This window comes from Castanea sativa, chromosome 12 (genome assembly GCF_040712315.1).
Source record: "Castanea sativa cultivar Marrone di Chiusa Pesio chromosome 12, ASM4071231v1".
Classification (NCBI taxonomy): domain Eukaryota; kingdom Viridiplantae; phylum Streptophyta; class Magnoliopsida; order Fagales; family Fagaceae; genus Castanea; species Castanea sativa.
In genome coordinates this window covers 46,914,341-46,931,916 of record NC_134024.1, presented here as the reverse complement: position 1 = coordinate 46,931,916, position 17,576 = coordinate 46,914,341, and the positions used below count along the sequence as shown (strand labels likewise).

Below are 17,576 nucleotides of genomic sequence, written 5' to 3'. Positions count from 1 at the left end.
CAAGCATGAAAGATGATAGGGTGCTGATTTAGCCTATCTCCAAGTCGTCCATAAAGGTCGTCCATAACCTGGCTACCATCGTAAACACCCTCAGGAACCTACCCAGAATTACCTCGTTGAAGGAAGAAGAGTTCTGGACGAGGTAAGCATCACCGGAATGATGCACTCGTCCAGATCGCTAATAACCTCGTCCTGAAAGAATTCGTCTGTTAGACGAAACAGCCCCTGCGCATACCAGTACACCTTCAAGGGGTCCCAGGACGAGGGTACCACACTTAGGAAAATCTCCGAGCATGGCGTGACAATCCCTTATCCCACGCATAACCGCCAGGTATCCGTTGTGGAACAGAAGCATAACTCCCAAACGGTTATGCAAGTTACACTTGATTCCTACCTCTCCTCGAATCTAGGAGAGGTTCCAATCTTGATAACCGCCTGTAAGAACACTATAAAAGGGCTGTTTCGGGCAAGGCCAAGGTATGTTCATTTTTACTTCAGAAAAGTTGGAACTCATAACATGGAGAGAAAAACTAACTTTGCCATCGGAGGGTTTTCGGCCGGCAGCCCCGGCCGCCTTTGATTCGCTTTTCTTTCTTTTTTCAGGCCGCAGAAAGAACCAGTAGTCCTTTCAAGTCCGAAGCATCCAGCCTACTGATTTTCTTTGCATCATCAAAAGATATAGAGAAAAAATGTAATCCAATAGTGGATTTATTAAAACTCACCTCCAATAAAAAGATATTGAGTAAAGTCATAACCTTAGGCTACAACTAATTTTGTTACTAAACTTTGCCACCTGATTTTTTTTTTTTTTTTTGTTAAAATTGTTATTATAAAAATGTCGTGTACGTGGCACTAAAAATATGTATAAAAATGATACACTATGATGGAAAATTATCGATTTGCTACCTTATTTTTCTAAACCTTGCATTTCAACATCAGTCGCTTCGCCATATAATATTTAGGCTAAAACACAAATTGCGCTCTATAAGTATGTTTTAAATTTATTTTAGTCTTCTAATTTTATTTTTGTTCAATTGAGTTTCCGAAATTTCAAATTTATTCAATTCAAGTATTGTATCCAATTTTATTAAAAAATTATTTTATATATTTTTTATATAAGAATTATTTTCAAAAAAATGTTATTTTCATTAGTTAATTACTTTTTCCTAATAAAAACTAATAATGTACAATTTTAATTGCTTTTTCCTAATAAACACTAATAATATTTTCTCATTTAATATTTATTTTCGTGAAGTAAAATTCTTGTCCATATAATAATGAATTATAAAAAAAAATTAATAATTTTTAAGAAAAGCCAAACAATAAAACAATTACTTTTTGGCTCATTTTCTGCAAACTCAGAAAGGAGTCAATTTTCTTTTAAAAAAATGAAATCGGATACATTTATTTGATGTATGAGGGTTCACTTGACCCAAATAAATAGAGTTGGTTATGACTTATGAGAGTTAATATAGTTAAGTTTCCAGAAAAATAAATTATTTTATTTTCTGCCTGTTGGGGTGACTACAAGTTTGTATGATCCATTTGAAAGCAAAGATTTGTCAGGGTTCTAGCGAAAACAAATGCAAAACTTGATCAAGTCTTGGAGTTGGACACAAAGTAGCAAAAAGAGAATCATTGTTTCTTGTCGATATCCTATCATTTTATAGAAGAAAAGCATTAAGGAATTTTGCACTACTTCTCTTGTCACATATTTTTGGCAAAGGGAAGAAAACATTTAAATACATTGTTGATCTCAAAAGCTTAACACCGGGTTTACTTATCAAAAATAAATAAATAAAGTTTAACACTTGGTCAAACTAAAAATTAATATTTCATCACTCTATAAGGACTAAAATCAATTGCTTTAAATTTGTTAAAGACTAAAATCAATAGTTTTAAGTTTTATTTAATTATATATTTTTAAGGATCAAAAGCGGTCACTTCAAATTTGTTAAGGACTAAAAACGTCACTTCAAACTTGAGATTAAAATCACTTTTGAGCAAAAAGATCCGGCTTAGTGCATAAAGCCCCTTTTTGTAGCAAAGTGAAACCAGCAGCACTAGCACCGTAATTAGAGATGTAATCATTGCATTACTATCTACTCTGGTACATTGCTTTCATTTGAAACTTCTTTTTGGATGAAATTCAATTGAAATTTGTTCCTCTTTAGCATGGAATCACCATTAATTGAAAAAGTGGGAAGTCTTAATATGAAATTTATTAAGCGAGTCTCAATTCTCAAAACCATGCTTACAAGCATTACGTTGTTAAAAGTAAAATATACGGTTTAAAGACTCTCTCTCTCTCTCTCTCTCTCTCTCTCATTTATCTATAAGAGTGTACGCTAAATGTTTAAATTCTATAATTAACAATAGAAGTTTTCTTACCAGTGGCATGTACCTTTCTATAAGGGTTTAAATTTAGTGAAAGGTGCAAGGCAATAAGAAAAAACAATTTTCAAGTCACCATCCGCTCAATTGAAAGAAAGAGAAATAAACTAAATACTTAATTCACATCTAGCCACGTGTATGAGTCAAGAGCCCTATAACTCAAACTGACATCTCCTAGTGTTTTCAACGTAAACGTTCAGGGCCCTTAGTTGTTGATTTATACAAATAAATAAATCCTAGTGCTAAGGTACAAGCTTATATCTTACATCTTTCTGAATCGAGTCTTGGTCCAGCTCGCGTTGTTCCAACAACTGACAGGGAGCATGTCAGTTTAGTATCTTGAACATTAATTAATTGGCAATCTTATTACAGCAAAAGCCAACTTCTAATGCCTTCAAATGTATGGGGCATTTCATCATACTCTGCTAACATAGAATATCAGACTCTTTCGGATTAAAAAACTATGCAGATCAAAGGTTCATTCAAATTGTAAATGACTTAAGTATATGGCAAGAAAATAAAAATCCAATGCAAAAAAAAAAAAAGAAAAAGAAAAAGAGAAACACATACACTAGGGAAAACATGAAATATTCCATAACGTTTGTACTTCAATGTTCAAACATACGTGCTTCTGCGATGCAAAGTTGTGGACAGAATATCTACAAATAATCACCACCTAAGACTCATGATTTCACAATATCGATTCAGGTCAAATGCCCCTTTCAACTGCATATATCATGTTTTCTTTATGTACATGACCTATAAAAACCACTATTTAAGTACATACAAACTCAACAATTCCAAGCATATTATTCTTACATATGGGCTCATGGTTCCACGATGATCTTCCCAGTAGCATGACCATCAATACTCTTAGCCCAAGCATCTTCAGCCTTGCTCAAGGAATGCTTCGAGTCAATCACAGTCTTAAGTTTACCTTCCTTCACCAACTTAACAAGATAATCCAGGTTCTCACCCTTGGCACTTAACAACACAGGCAATAGCTGCTTCTTTGAGAAGGTAAGTTTCTTTACAACAAACGTCATAATGGCACCAGGTCCAGGAGTTAAATCTAAGACCTTCCCATCTGCACTCAAATTAGGCTCAAAGGTTGACCAAGGAATGTCTCTTGCACAGTGGATCACGGCATCATACTTCTTACCAGATGGGCTCTTCAGAGCTGCCCCATCTGGAGTCCTGTAGTCAAGAACCTCATCAGCCCCCAAGCTCTTGACAAAGTCAATGTTGCGGGCCCCGCAAGTAGCAGTCACATGAGTGTTTCCAAGCTTTGCCAGTTGAACCGCATAGTGACCCACACCACCTGAGGCGGCAGTAATCAGAATGTTCCTCTGCTGGCCAGCTCCATCAAGCTTGATCCCAGCCTGTTGGGTGAGGGCCTGGTGAGCTGTAAGACCAGCGATCGGTAAGCCTGCAGCTTCAGCTGCTGAAACTTCGGCTGGCCTAGAGACTGTCAGGCTCTCCTTAGTCACAGCGAACTCAGCTAATCCACCTCCATCCTGTCAATATATAAAATGACAACAGACAAAAATAAGTATGGCTAATACCAGCAACCTATATTATCACAGTTGAAATATCCACTGACCAGAAATTCCGCACAATTTGCTACAAGGAATTTTTCAACATCATGCAAGAAACCATGCACATAATATCTAAAGCAAGGATGGTCATACCCTCAAAATGTAAAACATGGATGACTGATAAATCAGGAATGGAATGTGCTATATAGATAACCACTGTATGTATCCCAAATCCAGAAGTAGTCTTTTGAAAAAGAAAAAATTCAAGGAAGCCTAGGTCAATGTATGTTAAAGCCTAGTGAAAAGAATTCACTACTACCCTGGTGAATTAAAAATTCCAGTACACTAGTTCTGGAAATCACAAAATTTTCAACCTTTTCTTCTCTTTTATAATCTTTCTGAAAAGCAATATAGAAAATAAAATCAAAATCTTATATATATTTATATTCTTGGCTAATACTGGGCTAAATAAGGACTATTAGCCAACTACCTTATTAAATTCTAACTTCTAGTGAAACTATCTATATTTTTACATATAAGTCCAGCATTCCATACCCAGATAAGTGGCATACACTTCCTATTCCCATTCCATGGGCCACAACAATCCACAATCTAGATATCTCAGTTTTACAGTCCCATATTTCTAGGATAGGTTCCAGAAAATGCATTCGTAAGGTTACTCCCAAACATTTATTGCTGATATCAAACGAAAAGCAACACAGGCTAGTTTAACTATAACAATAAATTAAAAGTGAGGGAAAACAAGGGATTCTCATATGGTCAAGCTTCATGGAAGAAGAAAGTGACGATTTGCATCCATGACTTACTAATTACAATAAGTTTCCTCTGGAGTATTTGATATTCCACATGATTACCATTAATAATTTTACTGTATGAAGCAATTATATTTCAAAATAAATCTCTGTTGACCAGCAGTAGGCATTTCCAACTGTTTTAAAAATTAGCCGTGCCACCATTTTATTATTGTGTTGTTCCCTTGCACTGTTCAATTAAGCAAAGTTAAGGAAACGTAAATACAAGATGTAAAGTAAAAATGGAAGAGATTATTATTGCTCTTAATCTGAATTACAGCTTACACCTGATGCTCTGTATTTATACAGCCCCAACTAATTAGCCATTAGGGAAAACAGAATAACAGCTCTCTAACAAATACAACCAATCATCATGTGTTAGCTGAGCTTGTAACTACCTGCCTTTCTATTTTGCACATGATAAATGCCTGCTTATATTAAATAATCAATTACAATTTCTGGAAGCTACAATCATCATGTAACATGTGTCACTACTGTTCGTTTCTCAGTTTAGTTAATGGATCTCCTGCTGGTTTCTTTGGAAGCTAACGAGGTATAAGTCAAGGTGATCCATTGTCTCCTATTCTCTTCCTTTTGATTATGAAGGTTTTAAGTAGGATTCTGAAGAAAACTGAGGATAGTGGTCTTATTTTCCACCTTCTGTTTGCTGATGATACCACTCTTTTCTATGATGCTTCTAGGGAGCAGTTGCTTTCGATTGGGTTGGCTTTGTATTGTTTTTAAGCTGTTACCGGTTTGAAGGTGAATATGGGAAAAAGCAAGATTGTCCCTATTGGGGAGGTGAGTAACCTTCATACTTTGGTTAATATTCTTCAATGCAAGGTGGGTAGTTTGCCTACGAAATATTTGGGTATGCACTTGGGTACTCCGTATAAGACAGCTTCTATTTGGAATCCTATTTTGGAGAGGATGGAGAAGAAGCTTTTGGGTTGGAAGTGACTGTAATTATCAAAAAGTGGTAAACTCACTTTGTTGAAAAGTACCCTTTCAAATCTTCCGACATATTTTCTTTTGCTATTTACTATTCCTAAAGCTATGGCTGCTAAATTAGAAAGATTTTAGAGAAATGTTTTGTGGGGTTCCTCAGAGGAGTGTTTCAAATACCCTTTGGTGGCTTGGGAAAAGGAGCTTACCTCTTGAGTTGGGTGGATTGGGGATTTGGAAGTTGGTGTCTTTTGAGATATGGCCATGAAGTTACTCATTTTTGGCGTAGGGTTATTGCTATGAAATATGGAGAGGGGAAAGGGGTGGAGTACTAAAGTTTGTAGAAGGGCCCATGGGTGTGGTTTATGGCAGAGCAGCATTAGTGAAAAGTGGGAGAGTTTTTCTAAGCACTTATCTTTTGTGGTGGGTGATGGTTCTCATATTCTTTTTTGGCATGATAAGTGGCTTGGGGAGAATCCTCTCAAAACTCTTTACCCTGGGTTATTTGAGTGTTCAATCAACAAGGAAGCTTGTCTTTTTGATGTTTTGTGTCTTCCAATGGGTGGAAATGACAGAGTGTGAAGCTTAAGATTTTATAGGGATTTCAATGACTAGGAGTTAGGGGCATCATTCTCCTTTCTTCAATTTATTCAATCTCGGATTCTTTGGGGTGTTGGAATCAATAGTGTATGTTAGGGCCTTAATGGAAGCGGGTTTGATACTCGGCCTTTCTACCGTAAGATTTGGATGTTCCTACTTCTATTTTCCCTTGGAAAGGCATTTGGAAAGCAAAAGTTCCTAAAAATTGTGGCTTTTTTAATGTGAATAGTAGCTCATAGCCAGATTCTTACATTAAATAATTTTATGCTTTAAGGTTGCCCTTTAGCAAATCGGTGTTGTATGTATTGTTGTAATGAGGAATCTGTGGCTCACCTTCTTATTTTTTGTTCATTAGCACTTTCTATGTGGGTGCATATGCTTCAGTTGTTTGGAATTCATTGAGTCATGTCAGGTTTTGTTGCCGACTTATTATTTTGTTGGCAGCAATAGCTCGGGAAACATAATTCCGATGTTTGGAATTTGGTTTCAAGCTTTTTTATGTGGATTATTTAGATAGAATGTAATTGGCGTTTTTTCAAGGATACTGAGAAATAGTTGTCTCAGTGATAAATTTGTGTCAGTGGACTCTCTTAGATTAGTCTCGGTGTTGGGATTTCTTGGATTGTTCTTCTCTTAATGTAATCCACGTCCATTTCAAACTTAAATCCACAATTTATATTTCACACATGAATCATTCTCCAAATAAAATAAATACGGAAAATATATACACACACACACACACATATATATATATATATATAAAGAAGTAAATAAAAGTGGCTGCCAGCCATTCCCCTCAACCAATAAGATATTTATCCCTGCCAAAACCTTGTTACACGGAAGAAGCACACAGGTACATGTGAACTCCATATTATATTTCCCAATGTTCTCAAATTTCAAATCTCAAACCCTCTCCCTCCATCAAATTGAATGAAATTACACCCTCATCACCGTAAGCCAATGACAGAGAACATCAATAGAGAATAGTCAGAAAACCAACAACTTTGGCTTCGTCTCAGCAAGAAACCCGAAAAGAACAGCATTACCATGCCAGGCAAATTGTTGCTGTTGACTTCAAGAGATTGACCATATGGGGTTTCAAGAGACTTCGAGAGATTATTCGGCTTGTGTTTACCCGGGTTTGACACTAGGAGTATTTTCATATTTAGTTGGGGCTATTTTAGACTTTGCACAATAAAATATGCTAGAAATCAAAAGATTCCATCAAATTTAACTGAAATGATACAGGAATGAGTGAATTTGCTCATTTCCAAAATATAGAGGGGGACATTGCTCTCTTCCAAAGACTGAGGGGGAAATTGTGAACTACCCCAACATAAAGGAGGAACTTCTTTTTTCCCATTTTAAAATAACTAACTGATTTTCTTGTGTTTGATTGAAAACTTGAAAATGACCCAGAAATTTTTTATTATTATTTGGCTTGCATAGAAAATCATTAGTAAATCTAGTAATTTCATGAACAAAATATATATTTTCTATTTTTTGGTTACTTTCTTGGAGTTTTCTTTGATTGGGGAAGAAGTCTATTTCTTGTCAAAGAAAAAAATTGGCATTTGTTGTCTACCAAGGAATGGAATTTAAAACCTTACATATCAGCAGTACAAGAAAAGGATTAGTTGGTTTTGGCCCAAGGTCGTACCACATAGAGCAGAGGAGTAAGTACTATATGGTTCAGGTTTTAGGATGTGCATTGATAGAGAACTTATTTTTCCCAAATGTGCTAATATTCGCCCTTTTTTAAAGGATTAGTTGGTTTTGGCCCAAGGTCCTACCACATAGAGAAGAGGAGTAAGTACTATATGGTTCAGGTTTTAGGATGTGCATTGAAAGAAATAACTTATTTTTTCCCAGATGTGCTAATATTCCCCCTTTTTTTTATTTCAATTTAGTTAAAGACATGGGAAGGGGTGAAGAAAATTAGAGATTTAATATAATCACTGTGACAAATCCCACATCTTCCCTTCTTTTAATTTGACTTTTTAAAATTAGAATTACTTTGAAAATATAAAGAATAAAAGTGGGTTCAACACTTCAACTTCAGTGAAACTCAAAACTCAGGACAAGGCTCTAATTTAAATTATTAAGATAAGAATGATAAAAGGATGACATATAAGTTATTAATAGAAGGAAATATAAAACCAAAGGAATAAGAATGAGTTCTCACAGAATGGCTAATCACAGCTACAACTTTGTCACCAGTTTTGAAACTTTTGACTCCTGGTCCAACCTCTACGACCTCTCCTGCCACATCAGTACCTTTTCCAACAGAAAATATGTTCAGCAAAAGGCAGAGATGGAAGACTTCCCAAAAATTTGCAACAATCAACCATCAGCAAGAAGTTCAGTTCAACAGATATATCACTAAACTACTCAATAGTTAAAAAATTAATACCATTTATATATGATGTCTGTATGGTTATAGAATCGCCAGCACCACATGAATGACATAAATGTATGTTTTGGCTTTCAAAGTTCATAATCTTAAGGCTATTTTCATGCTTTTATTGAAGGAGGTGTTACATGCTCCTACCCTTTTAAATATAAAATCCATACAATAATAATAAGGTGTTCTTCTTCATGCCAAATTGAGTAGTCTGAACCAGCCAAATCGCTGATGCAGAACACAAATAGGAAAATAGGAAATAAAATTTCATGAATGGAACAACCGTACAAAACCCTAGGCATGACCAACTAGAATTTGCCTGCAAACCATAGGCATCAACACCTAAGAGAATTTGTCATCACCAAAAAGGGCATTTGTCATCATCATAATATTGTTCTTATTCAAATTATACCGTCTTTGACCATTAAAAGACTACAAATTAAATAGGTTTTAGGGATTACACTAATATGGAAAACATCAAATCAAATCCCTTAAAACCCTCACCACTAAAACCAAGTTCAAAATTTAAAAGAAAAATTAATTTTACATTAAAAAATAAAATCTTAGATGATTTTAATGCTCCCTGCATCAGTCACCAATTCAAACTAACTTGGAGAAAAAGTGGTGTAAGGAAGCACTTTTATTCTAATTATTTTATAATTATTGGTGAGTTACACCATTTAAAACTGAAACCTTGTCCTCCATGAAGCCATTTAAGTTAAGCACATTAAGAAAACATTTTTTACATGTAATGAGAAACACATCATAGCATGGTGCTGCAAGCATGGGATTTGAAAGGGAGGGTAAGAGCACAAAATTCAATCCTTGTGCCCTGGAAAAAGAAAGAAAAAAGTAGAAAATTCCCTATTGGTATCTGCTTGTATCTGCGGGTATTGAAGAAACATGTATATGCATCATTGTGATTAATACACAAATTGCCACTAAAGGAGCATCCATAAAATACTGTCATAATTTTTTTCTTTATAATTTAACTTGAACAGGGTATCTACAAATTTTATTATGCGTTCAGTCATGCTTAGCACTTACCATTTGTCAGCATATTTGTCAAAAATTAACTGTTTGAGACTTTGATATAGTAACAGGAAATCAAAAGTCAACTTATGGCTTAGCTCAGCTTCACAAATGTCAACGAAATGCATGTATTAAACGACTTCCCTAGGTAAAAAGGGCTTTGCAAAAAAGTTCTGTTAACGGAACCACACACAACAAAGAATTACCAGGTATGTGAGGGAACTTGCGAGGCATAAAAGGCCGCAGCAAGCCTTTCTGAATTTTCCAATCAACTGGATTTAGACTTGTTGCTTCCAGTTTTAGCAAGAGCTCGTCCTTCTTTGGAATGGGAACAGGAACTTCAACATGCTGCAATAAATGTGAAATATATTTATCTTTAAAAGCACCTACAGGTACACTTAACATAATTTCAAAGAATTCTAACACTATAGCTCTGTAAAGCAAGCAGCAAATGCAAGGAAAATATTTACAGAAAATAAAACCACAAAACTACAATCACAACTTTAAGTTTCCAACTAGAAAGATTTTGGGACCACAAGCTGTCACTAAGTTTCCACAAAGGCTATGATTAACTATTCTGAGACCAGGGCTTCTAAGGAAGTCAAAGAAGAATGAAGTACTGACAAGGTGCAGCCACACAATAAAGTTTTTAACAAATATCATAATCACAAGATGGGACTTTCACTAGCAAAAGCTTCCCTACCCAAAATTACAATCAGAACTGAGACCAAATAAAGGAAGGAAATTTATATAAACATCACGGTTCACAGATCATTCATTAAATTAACCCTTTATGCATTCCAATGCGAGCCTGATTTCAGCCACTTAAGCTTCATCATCAACAGGAACAATATCGTAGAGGTGAGATACCTGCATTATAGTCAAATCATATACTTCACCTAAGTACCATAACCCTAACTCTATTTTCAGTAACCCCAAATCCAATTCATTAAGGTATGAGGATCCATGCCATTCCAAAACTACATCAAAGCAAATTCAATTTTTTCCTCAACCTGAAGTCCCTGGTTCTTCATTTTTTGTCAAACAAAACCACATCGGAGCCCTTAGTTCTTCTCTCTTGAGGTTTGGAGGGGGAAAAAACAGAACTTTGACATTATCTTCAACTTGTCATCACTAACACAGACCAGGCTAAAGAATGATTCTATTATTTATTTTAAGGTATGTACCTGAAATCTGCTTACTTCTTTCAATAGCTGCAGGGATGAAATTAACTCACAGAAACATGAATTTCAACACATATATGAGTTTCCTAATTATAAAATATATAAATACTAAAAAATAAATAAAAAGAAGAAAAAATAAGCAAACAAATATCTAGACAATATTTGGATATAATGTTCCTAAGAAAATGTTATATCAGTCAATAAATCCTTCAAATGGCAAGTTTGATGACAAACTATGGCACTGCCCATATTGGACCATGCACATTAATAGTATTAATAGAACAGTTATTTCATGATGATGCATCATCAAATGCGTAATATATTTGTTACCACACACAGGAATCTAATTTCCTTGCAGTCTAAAATTCGTAAAGGTTGTACTCATACTCACAAACAGCAATGTATAATGTAAAAACAAATGCTTCCAAATGATAAGGGTAGGAAAGAGAAGATGAAGAAACAAGAAAAAAGAATTGAAAGGAAAGGGGTGAAAAGGTTCACAGCGTCATATCCAGCATTCTAGTATTATTCCTCAAGGCTCCCCACATACAGAAAGAGCTTTCTGCAACAAAGCACCAATAACTTACTCTTTGGACCTTGAAGTGATCTGTGTAACTCACCCCCCCCCCCCCCCCTCATCACATGCATATCCCCAATCTTTTTCCTAACATAAAATTTCAGCTTTGTTAAAAAAACTATAGTTATTCAAAAAAAAAAAAAAAAAAATTCAAGATGACCATTTATGCTGCTTTTTTCATATGGTTTTCTAATATACACCTAATTCAATCCCAGATGCCGATTTGGCTTCACATGGGTTGGGTCGAGCCTCCATGGATGACAATTCTGGTGGCGGGTGAGGTCAGCATATTAGCAGTGACTACAGACCCAAACAATCACACTCCAGTTGGGTGATGAAGAAATTCAAGGGTTTTAGTTAGTTTCTGGGTGTTAAATATAATGGTTTTGAGGAGGACTTCTTGGAGTTGTTTAGTGCAGTTAAAGCAAATCTGGAGGATGAGAGTCTTGATCCGAGCCTAAGAAAGTCTAAAAAGGTAATGCAGAGACAATGGGTTCCAGAGAATTGAAGAATTTAATAACCAATGTAAATTATGAGGCAGCCAGCTCCAGAAGAAAAACATCTAATACCAGGTGGGCAAGTACAGAGCTATGCATTTGAAGCATAAAACCTTGAATATGTGGGTTGAATGATCCTTTTGAGAGATTGAGAGTCAGTAATTTGTTGAGAAGCTTGTAGGGCAGTCATCATGTAGATTGGTTGTATGTGGATTCTGTAGGGGACTCAGGTGGTATATTGTTAATGTGGGACAAGAGGACTACGGAGAAAGTAGATGAAGTGGTTGGAGATTGAGATTACTTTGGGAAGAGTTAGCTGGGTTGTTTAGATGGTGGGAAGTACCATGCAACGGTTCTCTGATTTCATTTTCTCTCACGGTCTGGTGGCTCATCTTCCTATGGAGGGTGGAAATTTTATTTGGTCCAATAGTCTTTCTCATTTTAGTATAGATAGATTTTTGCTCACTGTCCTTAGAGGAGCTTCTTTTTTTGGTTACCCAGAGGCGTCTACCACGACTATTGTCTGATCATCAACCTATTTTACTGGTATGCACTGTTGTACAATGGGGGCTGAGTCAGTTTTGATTTGAAAATATGTGGCTTAAGGTGGACGTTTTTGTAGATAAGGTGAAAGGTTGGTAAGATTCCTATCAGTTTAATGGTCCCCTAACTTTGTTCTTGCAAATGAACTGAAGGCCTTGAAGCTTGATTTGAAAAAGTGGAACATCTGAGAATTTGGTAATATTACTCGACAAAAAGATTGCTTGTTGTAAAGTATTAACTCAATGGATGAGATTGAGGAGACTAGAGTGTTCCTGGATGATGAAAAAGTGTAAAGGGAGCAGGCCAAAGCAGAGCTTGAACGGATCCTGTTGATGAGAGAGATTAATTGGATGCAAAAATCAAGAGTGCTCTTGAAGGAAGAGAATAGAAATACGAAGTTTTTTACACAGGCATGCGAATTCACATCATCATCATAATTTTATTGAGTGATTACTTGTAGATGGAGAGGAGCTCAAAAATAAAAGACTAATAATGAGAAGATTGTGGATTTCTATAAAGCTTTATACTCCGAACCGGGCATTTGACGTCCTTTATTGGATGGCCTAAATTTTCCAGCCATTAAGTTGGAGGATTCTAATGACCTAGGAGAATGAGGCTTATAAGGCGGTGTCGAACATGAATGGGGATTAAGCACCAGATCCGGATGGTTTCACAATGGCTGTTTGCAAAGTTGTTGGGGGTTTTGTGAAGGAAGATATTATGAGGGTTTTCCATCATTTCCATGGGCATGGCACCTTTAAGAAAGGCATTAATGCCACGTTTATCTCTCTTATTCCAAAAACACCTGGGGTGATCGAGATTAAGTACTTTCGTCCTATTAGTTTGATTATAGGTATTTACAAGTTCTTGGCTAAAGTTTTGGCAATCGAGTTACAGTTGGTGCTTCATAAGGTGGTGGCAGTTCCTCAAAACGCCTATGTTAGCAATAGGCACATTCTGCATTCAGCTTTAATTGCCCATGAATGCTTAGATAGTCATCTTAAGTCAGGAATACCAAGGGTTTTGTGCAATCTAGACTTGGAGAAAGCACATGACCACGTAAACTAGAATTTCTTGGTGCACATGCTTCGTCGATGTTGGTTTTTGTCTAAATAGAGACATTGGATTTATATATGTATTTCCATGGTTCGACCTTTTGTGCTTGTGAATGATACCCCTAGAGGATTTTTTCATAGTTCTCAAGGGTTGAGACAAGGAGAGGCAGTTGGCTGGTTGGAAAGGATGTATTTGTCTAAAGGGGGAAGTATCACATTGATTAAAAGCACGTTGTCTAGACTACCCATGTAACCCACCTACAATTTATCCTTGTTTCCTACCCCTTTGAGTGTGGCTAGACATATAGAGAAGCTACAAAGAGATTTTCTATGGGGAAGGTTGGGAAATGAATTCAAGTACCACTTGGTGAGTTGGATGGATGTATGTGAGCCACTCCAAAATGTGGGGCTAGGCATTCCAAATCTGGTTCTCTTTAATCAGCGTTGTTGGGGAAATGGCTATGACTGTATGCTCTGGAGAGAGAAGCACTGTGGAGAAGGGTTATTGACACAAATTATGGAAATATGTGGTGGGGCCAGGGGGGGGGGGGCGCTGCTGGTGTTCCAATAGCAAACAAGGGCCATACGGGGTTTGCCTCTGGAAGAACATAAGGAAGGGGGGGGGATACTTTTCACCATTATGTTAGTTTTAAGGTGGGGAACAGTTCTATTAAATTCTGACATGATCCTTGGTGTGTAGGACCTCCTCTAAAGGAGATGTTCCAAGAGCTCTATGGAACTGCTCGATACAAAGATGCATCAGTGGCAGAGCTAATTTCTTTCTCGGGGATAGCTACCACTGGAATATTAACTCCATTCCATCGGTTTAAGATTGGGAGTTAAGAGTTTGCTTCCCCCTTTATGGACTTATTGTAATCTGGAGTGTAGAAAGGGGAAGGGGTGGATGAGCTGTGGTGGAAACCTGCTTCTCAAGGAATTTTTTATGTTAGATCCTACAATAAAGTTTTACAATCCCCTTCCCAATTATCTTTTCCTTAGAAGACTGTGTCAAGTTCCAAAGTGCCTTCAAAGATCAATTTCTTTGTATGGACGGTGGCATCGGGTAGAATTTTGACTAATGAGAATTTTAGGAGGCGTCAGCTTGTTGTTATTGATTGGTGTTGTATGTGTAAGAGGGTAGGGAAGACTATTAATCATTTACTCTTGCACTGCCCGAAAGTCAGAGAGTTGCAGAGTATGGTCCATGGTGTTTACACTTTTTGGGATATCTTGGGTTATGCCCAAGGATGTAGTGGAGCTTCTAGCTAACTAGCAAGGCAAGTTTAGTAAACATAGAAATAGGATTTGGAACATGTCCTTCTTCCAGACTTTGTTTGGGTGGACAAATGCATCAGTTGTCTTCTTTTTTTACTTCTTTGTCCGATTTGCTTGATAGATGTAGTTTTTATGCCTCCTAATTCTGTCTGTTCACTTACTTACCTTAATACATGTCATGTATGCTTTGGCTTTTTGTATTGTTTTTTCTATCAATGAAATTTATTACTTATCCAAAAAAAAAAAATGCGCCCAATTAATATATTAATCTCCTACAACTTTTTTTGCCAGACATTTAAACCCAATTATTCCAAAATTTTGAATAACTCAAGTTTAATGAATTTGACAGGAGCCAAGTATCCACCATTCAGATTCCAAAATAGTCATGTTCAACTGCTAAAGAAATTACAATCACATGAACCTTGCAGCCTAAAAAAATGTAGGCGCCTTCGCTAATTCTACATTCTGGACTTACTATACATTGAACAAAATATTTACCCTAGATTAGGTTTATACAAGTGGTACACTCAAACACATACAAAGGAATCCTCTTAAAAATTCTACTCCATAATATGAGGACTCAGATTTCTTTGTGTTGAAGATTCTTTCCCTTCATTACGAATTTAAGGGATTAATCTTCCTGGCTCGGTCATCTAAAAAGCCCTTCAATATTCTTGGATTTGAAGTTTAGATTACATTTAGCATTTCCCGAAAGCTTGTATATGAAGGAGATCTCTAGAGGTCAAACATGGGAGTTCAGAAACTATGAGTTTCTGTCATATCTCCAATGGATAAAATTTATAAAGCAAACCTCCGAAAACTTTCAGTGGTAACTTTTCATAATTTTATTAATGACTACATTATTATGTGAGAAGTGAGAACATTATTGATTAAACCACATAATTCCCCCCCCCCCCCCCCCCAAAAAAAAAAAAAACCCAAATTGTCACATACAGAGACAATACTCATCCCTTCTTAAAATTCTTATTTTATTGAAATTCCAAATTTTGTGAATTGGACAGGTGGACTTTGGATTTCCATCACAAGTGACCATTTCCTTATCTTTTACACAAAAGATAGAATAGTGCTCATCTTTTTTCTTCTTTTTCTTGATAAGCAATGATGACAATTGACAAGGCTATATAATATCGCCCATCATTGTCATCACCTAACACCAAACTACAAAATATTTTATACAAATGAAATCATTTTAACCCCTGATAACCCAGTTTCATAATAAGTCTCCAATAAAAAATTTTCGTTACAAAAAAAAAAAAAAAAAAATATATATATATATATATATATATATATATATATAAGTGCTTCAATTAATTTTCACATATAAGAAAAAAAAAAAAAAAAAAAAGTTAAGCCTCTTGATAAACAAGCCAAACAAAATAAGGTCACCTATACACATCCTAATTCTTCCTATTTTTTGATCTTAACCTCGCACTGTAGCACATGATGAGCCAAAATGATTTGAAAACAAAGACACAGAATTACATAGAGTGGTGAAATGGGTCTTGAATTTAACCCTCATACTATAATCTTAAACTGCAAACTGCAATCTTTTTTCAAATCTAAAAGTTCAAATTTAAACACAAGTAGTAATCAGCAATCATGAAACCACTCACAAATATGGATAAACCCAGATGACAAAATTCAATGGTGATTGTAAAAATGAACAAACGAATATGAAAATAACCTTCAAACCAGATGCTCCTCCACCATAGCCAAAGTACTGAACCGCGTGCATAAGCTTTCCTGCCATACTCACAGATAAGAAGGTCCACAGACCACAGTTTTTTATGTATCTGTGTGTATGAGAGAGAGAGAGAGAGACACGGCCTAGAAGTAGATACTCAAATGTGCGTTGGATTTTGTGTACAGAGAGAGAGAGGGAACGAAATAGGCAAACAACCTCAGAGCATACATAGCACGTTTATAGGAATAATGCTTGTGACACCTAATACCGGCACAACTTCTGTCACAACTAGATTATGTGGAGAGTTGTGAGGGGGTAAAGAGATGATAATAGCTCGATATGAGGTCACCTTTTTTTACCGCTTATGATTTGCCACCTTGGCGAATTATGGTACAAGTTGTATCATTTTATGTGGTACTAGCATAATTTTGTTTTTATTACTATTTTTTATTTACAAATATTAGCTAAAAAATAAGATCACTTTATGTTAATTTTTAAATTGCTTTATCTACTTACTAGCCTCATCTCACGCAATTTGCACATGTGATGAGACTTTTTTTTTTAGTGGTTCTATTTTGTAGCAAAAAAAAATTTTGTTTTTATTTTATATATATATTTTTTTATTTTGATAATCTAATTTATCTATACTACTATATAAGTAGAGACAAAATTAAAGAATAATCCAATAAAAATACATTTTTAACTTACACTAAAATTTTGCTTATAAAATTGGAACACTCTTCCACTATCCCACATTGCTGCTATTTTTTCCTTAAAAAAAAACACCCCAAGTTTATCCAAAAACAAAAAACTAAATATAAAATAAATAAGTAAAACTAATAGTTATCAAAATATATATATATATATATATATATATATATATATATATATATATAGATATATGCACTTTTTTTATAAGTAAAAACATCTTTTAACCCCCACTAAAATGTTGCCAAAATGAAATTGTCTACAACTTTTTATCACTAAATGGTTTAACAAATTTCAAAAGTTTGAC

The 17,576-nt window shown here is 35.5% G+C and overlaps 1 protein-coding gene across 1 annotated transcript; it reads right to left on the bottom strand.

The window, feature by feature from the left end:
* Positions 1-2,966: 2,966 nt before the first annotated feature.
* LOC142618793 (chloroplast envelope quinone oxidoreductase homolog) lies at positions 2,967-16,858 on the bottom strand. The gene is made up of 4 exons (XM_075791814.1): positions 16,562-16,858; positions 9,932-10,073; positions 8,475-8,566; positions 2,967-3,911 (listed from the first exon to the last, which is right to left on the bottom strand). Exons 1-4 carry the CDS (start codon positions 16,625-16,627, stop codon positions 3,222-3,224), a joined length of 990 nt encoding a protein of 329 aa, XP_075647929.1. The 5' UTR covers positions 16,628-16,858; the 3' UTR covers positions 2,967-3,221.
* Positions 16,859-17,576: the final 718 nt, after the last annotated feature.

What these genes read in the sequence shown, in the direction of transcription:
- LOC142618793 (XM_075791814.1), bottom strand. Translation starts at nt 16,627, where the DNA reads ATGGCAGGAAAGCTTATGCACGCGGTTCAGTACTTTGGCTATGGTGGA. An exon ending in CAAGTTCCCTCACATACCTG is followed by an intron (nt 8,567 to 9,931) that starts GTAATTCTTTGT and finishes CTGTTGGAAAAG; the next exon opens with GTACTGATGTGGCAGGAGAG. An exon ending in TAGCTGTGATTAGCCATTCT is followed by an intron (nt 3,912 to 8,474) that starts GTGAGAACTCAT and finishes ATATATTGACAG; the next exon opens with GATGGAGGTGGATTAGCTGA.